Below are 5,736 nucleotides of genomic sequence, written 5' to 3' on the forward strand. Positions count from 1 at the left end.
TACTACCTTTGCCCACATGGTGGGAGCAGAATCTGCAAAAATCATTGGTTCTTATCATGTAAAAACTTGAGATTTTAACATATATTTTTACGCAGTTCGTGATTCTACAAATATGGTTTCATTGTAATATCGTATGGAATAGTATTGCCAAAAAAGTGCATGGTACAGCACACTCTGTGCCCTTTCATAGTGTATATATCACACTCAATATGGTTTCTTTAAATCTTGTCTTCTATGTCAACTTTGTCCTTTGGCACTAACAATGAAGGTCTAAGTCAAATGCTTAGCCATCCTAGGTACTCATGTCGCTCAAGGCCTAGTATATACCTGTAACGTTTAAAGATGAGCCATAAAAAAATTGGGGTAATATAACATTTTTACTGATTTTCACTTTTGGTGTGACCTTGAACTGATTTTCAGCAAAAATAAAATCAGCTTGAGCCTTTATTGGTATCTACCATCAGACTAAATTTGAACATGATATCTTGAAATCTGTGGCAACTAGCCTGCTAAAACATGGCCAGATAAACAGACAAATGGAACCAATTACATACTTAGTAAAGACTGGACTCTAAAAGACTGGCTGGCTGTAGTTCATTAAGTAGAGCAGGTTGTCTATAAACTAGAAGGTTTAAAAAGTTGCAGTTTTATAGGAGGTATGTGTGCTGCTATTTCTTGGACAGTTTAAGTGACTATAACAGAAAATAAAACTGTGCCCTGTGAAGAAATATGATGCAAAAACAAAGTTTATAGGACAGATATGAGCAAGTTATGGTTCTCAACAGTAAATTTTGAATTCACATTAGAGATTAGATAAAACTTTATTAATCCCTCGGGTGGGTTCCTCCGGGAATTTCTGTAACATGTATTTTCAGATTCAGATTCAGTCATACATATAGAAATGACTGAATCATGTACTGCAAAGTGTAAGCCCAAAGCCTAATCCATGTTATCTATATGTTGTTCCTGTTTAATCCAGTTACTGATTAGCAACTGTACAACAATGAGACTAAACTAAAGACAAACAATATCTAGGCTATCATGGGGCATTCAATTCTTAATAGTGTAGCTTCTCTCTCCTCTTTCCTCCCTTCATGTAAACCTTTCAATTTGCAGGTTGCTGACTTGTACTGCTCTGCCTGCAAGTGCGCTCTGTGTGAGGACTGTCTTCCCAACCATGCAGAACACCCAAAGGTGGCCCTCAGTCAGGCCCTCGAGCAGCACCGCAACAACCTGCAGGAAAGACTGGGCACTGTTCAGGACAGGTACAGGTTGAAATACTTGATACAACATTAAGAAACTTTATTCAGTCCATTAATCTGTGCCCCCAACAAACCCTTATGTTAAACTGTTGTCCAGTGGTGCTATTTTCCATTTATCAACAAAAACACACACAAACCCCCCCAAAAATTTTAATGCTGAATTACTTTTTTTTAAATATGTATTATAAACTGCAGAAGTAAGCCAATGATAAACATCAGCTGGAGTTTATTAGGATTTTATTATTTTTATATATTGTATATTTTTTAGTAATTCCCAAAGACCAGGAGAGGGCTCTCTCATTAAGCAAGATTCATTTAAGAGTCACTTGGGCAATGCGCATTGATTGTTTTTTGCAGCAAAACAAAGATGTTCCCTAAATGCCTCACATTTGTTAAGAAAAAAAAAGATAGAAGAATAAAATAGAAGAGTGACAGTGTTCTGGGCCAAGGACTTTTCCCAAGAAAGACAAATAATCTCTGGAATTTAATTTAAATGCTACTGTGGGAATGAGATAGTCAAAAGATTTCTTAAAATACATTTGGACTTGGGTAGAAAGTTAAAGAAGTTACTAAGTATTTATATTGAAAATTGAAAATACATTCATGTATGGAATTATTAGTAAACAGGGAGCAGTAAATGTAGGTCCCACATTCAAATTGCACTTAAAATACTAAAAGTCACATTTTTTCGTTTGCAAAATTGGAAAAAAATAAAATAAAAATCAGCTGATAGCATTTCATTCTTGTAGATCAAACAGGTACAGATGTATTTGCTGTGGAGAACAAGTTGCATAACAACTGACATATTCAGTTAAAGTATAATGTAGGCATACTTAATATAACTCAGTCACAAGTAACTATTAACAGACAGTGGATGGAGGAAAGAAGAGATGCTGACATCTGGTGGACAGTGAGCAAAATACAGTACAAATAATTTACCAGGCTATAAAATCTTGACATTAACAATAACATGTTATTAATTTTTCTCAATTAAAGTTACAGGTTGCATATCGTTAGCTTCATAGCATAAGTGCCTAAGTCATTTGTATATCTATATGACTTAGGCACTTATGCTATGAAGCTAACGATATGTAAACATTTAACAACATAAATGTAGCATAAAGAAAGCTTGCTATTGTTGTTTTGCAAATTAGATATGTAACTGCCTTTCTCTTTTGTGCGTGTCCTCTCTAGACTCCCTCAGATTTCAGATGTACTGTCCTTTGTTAAAGAGATCCTCCAGCAGCTGACCAATCAGAGGGCTTCCATTGAAGAGGACATTCAATCGAGCTTCGAGGACTTACACAAGCAGCTGGATGTTCGAAAGAGTGTACTGCTGATGGAGCTGGAAGTTACATACGGACTCAAACAGAAGGTGAACAGAGTTTGTTTAATTTTTCCTTTGATTCTTTGGTAAAAGTACAACCTCCTCAGTCACTTGTATACTTCTTTAAATAAAACAAATCAAATGAAAAAGTCTGAAACAGTCTAATGAAACTTTTCTTTTTCTGTCTCCAGGTTCTCCAAGCCCAGATAGACAGCCTTCTACGGGGAGAGGGGGACATGACAGCCACCTGTACCCAGGCAGAGGAGGCTCTGGCTGGAGATCCCTGTGTGGCGAGCCTGCAGGTGGAACGAGAGCTGTGGGAGAGGCTGGGTGAGCTTGCTGGTCTTGGTTTGCCATGCCAGCCGGAAGAGAACGACCAGCTGGATCTGGTGATGGAGACAGATGGGTTAAGGAAGTCCATACACAACCTGGGGACTATTGTTACAACCAGGTGAGACAATTCAAATCAATTTCAACTCAGTTTTACTTATTTAATGCCAAATCACAACAACAACTGCCTCAAAGCAATTTATATTGTAACGTAAAGATCCTACAATAGTACAGAAAAACAGAATAAACCCAAAAGTCAGACAACCCTGTATGAGCAAGCATAGGGGAAGGAAATGGAAAGGAAAAACTGCCTTTTAACAGGAAGAAACCTCTGGCAGAAGCAGGCTTAGGGAGGGTCAGCCATCTGCCACAACTGGTTTAAAGTGAAAGGGGAACAAAAGACAGACAAAAGACTGTGGAAGAGAGCCAGAGATTAATACTAACTAATGATTACATGCAGAGTGGTGTGTAAACACATAGTGAATAAAAAAGGTGAAAAAACAAAAAAACAAAACAGAAACACTCAGTGCATCATGGGAACACCCCAGCAGCCTAGACCTACTGCAGTGTAAAGCTTAAAAAGTTTTAAGCCTAATCCTAAAATCAGAGAAGCTCATTGAGACTTGTTTGTATCATTTATGCGCAGCTCCCTATAAGGTCCCACCACAGCATTTCAGTCAGGCTGAAGACTGGAACGGGCCATTGCATCACCTTGATCCTTTTCATTTACAGCCATTCTGTTGTACATTTGCTGCTGTGCTTGGGAACATGACTCTGACTCTGAAGAAAATAAGAGCAATCTATAAAATCCGCTGTATACCAAAGTATTCCAATCAGTGATAAATAGCAAGATGTTTTAGCTGTATTTTTTTTTTAGAGAACAACAAACTGTTTTTCCAGGCTAAATTGTCAGCTTCTAAATTATTAAAGATTATTAAGCACACCAGCTTATCAGCTATCTGCTTTAAGGTGCATCTTTGAAAGTTATACCAGGAAGGCAATACATTCTGATTTAAGTCTTTCTTTGTCAGAGGAGCTACAGTATCCAGAGTCGTACGCAGTGACGATATAAAACTATTAACAAGATAACAAACTCTGTAAAAGCAGCGTTCAGGTAACTGCTTTGCACTGTGTTGGTATAAGGCACTGAAGAAGATGCAGCTGAGGAATTATATCCATGGCCGACACAGTCTCTAAGGGGATGGGGTTTTGGGGCATTTCAATGATGATGAAACATATTGAACCATGTGGTTTTGGATTTAATGCCATTTCATTAACACTCGTCTTTGTTCTCGTCCTCAGTGCGGTTGCAAGCCAGAGCGAAGCCATGGGTGCAGGTCTTGAGCAATGCATTGTTGGGCATCCTGCCTCTGTTACCATTGTAACAAGAGACAAGTCAGGGGGAGCCTGCAAGAGTGGAAATGCGATCCTCTCTGCTGAGGTTCATTCTACACCTAAACTCCATAAAATTAAGTTCTACTCTGTGTTCACACTTCAATGCAAACAGTGACAAAACATTATGATGTGTTGATGTAGGTATTCACACCAGACGGCAGCATAGTAGATGGTGAGATAGTGGACCACAAGAACGGGACATATGAATTTGTGTACACGGTGCCAAAGGAGGGTGACTTCTCACTGGCTCTCCGTTTGTATGACCAGCACATCAAAGGAAGTCCCTTCAAACTGACTGTCACCAAGACTCTAGAGGCTGAACTAGACGTAGGTGGATCTTTCTTTCAATATTAGTACATTTCTACTATCCATTTGGCAAATAATGTCTAAATTCCTTTAATAGCAACTGTGATATACACCAACAGCCTATGTACGGCTCATTCATGTCCAGTGTCCTTTAGCATCTGTGCTGAAGGACACTGGACATCAGGACCTGAAACATCAGCTTATGACATTACTGTCTGACACTCTCTTTATAATTATTGTTATGAAGGCCTAGTCAAGTAGTTTTGCCTAAACCTAAGAGGTTGTTAATCCTCTTCCCATCAAACGAAACTTGCATCCAAGTATGTCCAATCTCACTGCAAAACTTTGTGCTAATGTCCTCACACAACACAGAAAAGCTCGTATTGTTGACCACGTCGTGCTTGTCTCTTGAAGTTCAGAGTTCTTGAGCAACAATGATTCAAGCAACATGACTTAAGCAATTATAAAACCTAAATTTATTTGATTGAGCTTACCCTAAATTCATCGATACATTGACTTTGGTAAAGGATGTAGGAAGCTTTCCAAACAAAAACCATATAACCTTCATAGTTACTGTGTATTGTGTTTCCCTTTTTGCTCTCTCTCCAGGTTTCTCCCTCTACAACAACGGCAACCAACTCAGCAGCCAATGCTACGCCGTCGACTGGCTCATCTGAAGGAGCAAAGAGACGAGGAAAGTCACCTGGTCAGAAGAAGAAAGGCTCAAAGAGGGCCAGCAGTGCCCTTGGTACCCCACGGCGCAAAACTCAGAACCCCATTGAGGACGACCTCATTTTTAGGATCGGTGAGACATTTAGCTGGAAGAAACGAATCGTACAGACAGACTAGGATATTGTACACTTGCTTTTTTAAAGCTAATATATCCTCATTTTTGTGACACTGAAAGGCCCTTTTAATGCTTCAATCAATTTGGGCTTATTTCTCCCCATCATATGCATCATTTTTTCCAACATGGTGGAATTTTCATCTGGCTGATTTTAGTGTCTGTTACTTGTTTCATGTTACAGTTTATGAAGGGACTAAAGTAATGACATTGTGAATTTTAAAAGCTCAGATTCACCAAATTGTCAGTATTGTAGTATTGTTGTTTTTTTT

At 38.7% G+C, this 5,736-nt stretch overlaps 1 protein-coding gene across 1 annotated transcript in view; it reads left to right on the forward strand.

The window, feature by feature from the left end:
- The first annotated feature begins 206 nt into the window (after window positions 1–206).
- Window positions 207–5,736, forward strand: part of trim2b (tripartite motif containing 2b) — an 11,807-nt gene continuing 6,277 nt past the window's right edge. Inside the window, exons 1-6 of the mRNA XM_014330875.2 lie at window positions 207–1,265; window positions 2,457–2,637; window positions 2,781–3,040; window positions 4,222–4,360; window positions 4,456–4,641; window positions 5,230–5,425. Coding sequence (XP_014186361.2) covers window positions 1,042–1,265; window positions 2,457–2,637; window positions 2,781–3,040; window positions 4,222–4,360; window positions 4,456–4,641; window positions 5,230–5,425 — 1,186 coding nt within the window. The 5' untranslated portion in view covers window positions 207–1,041. The remainder of the gene's footprint in view (window positions 1,266–2,456; window positions 2,638–2,780; window positions 3,041–4,221; window positions 4,361–4,455; window positions 4,642–5,229; window positions 5,426–5,736) is intronic.

The sequence above is a fragment of the Haplochromis burtoni genome, unplaced genomic scaffold (assembly GCF_018398535.1).
Source record: "Haplochromis burtoni strain Fernald_Lab_line unplaced genomic scaffold, NCSU_Asbu1 Contig_974, whole genome shotgun sequence".
NCBI classification, from domain to species: domain Eukaryota; kingdom Metazoa; phylum Chordata; class Actinopteri; order Cichliformes; family Cichlidae; genus Haplochromis; species Haplochromis burtoni.